We start from the raw sequence: 282 nt of genomic DNA on the forward strand, positions 1-282 counted from the left end.
CGCGGTGGCTCTCCTCCGTCCACTGCCTTCACCTTAAAAGTGTAGCTGGTCTGCTGCTCCCGGTCGAAAGAGATGGTGGAGAAAATGGTTCCGGTGTCGTTCTCGATGGAGAAAATGCCGGCGGCCTGGTCGTGGTCGCCGGGCTGGATGGAGAGGCTGAGCTCGGCGTTGCGGCCCTTGTCGAAATCCATCACAGTCACCATGCCCACGGGGCTGTTGGGCTGCAGGTTCTCCTTGACGTAGAAGGTGAACACGTCCTGCATGAAGCGTGGCTCGTTGTCG

At 59.9% G+C, this 282-nt stretch overlaps 1 protein-coding gene across 1 annotated transcript in view; it reads right to left on the bottom strand.

Annotated features, from left to right (window-relative positions):
• Positions 1 to 278, bottom strand: part of LOC114819072 (protocadherin-7-like) — a gene marked incomplete at both ends in the record, with an annotated part of 644 nt that extends 366 nt beyond the window's left edge. Inside the window, 1 exon segment of the mRNA XM_029087494.1 lies at positions 2 to 278. Within this exon segment, the coding sequence (XP_028943327.1) occupies positions 2 to 278 (277 nt within the window).
• Between the last annotated feature and the right edge of the window lie 4 nt (positions 279 to 282).

This window comes from Antrostomus carolinensis, unplaced genomic scaffold (genome assembly GCF_000700745.2).
Source record: "Antrostomus carolinensis isolate BGI_N321 unplaced genomic scaffold, ASM70074v2 scaffold49521, whole genome shotgun sequence".
Classification (NCBI taxonomy): Eukaryota; Metazoa; Chordata; class Aves; order Caprimulgiformes; family Caprimulgidae; genus Antrostomus; species Antrostomus carolinensis.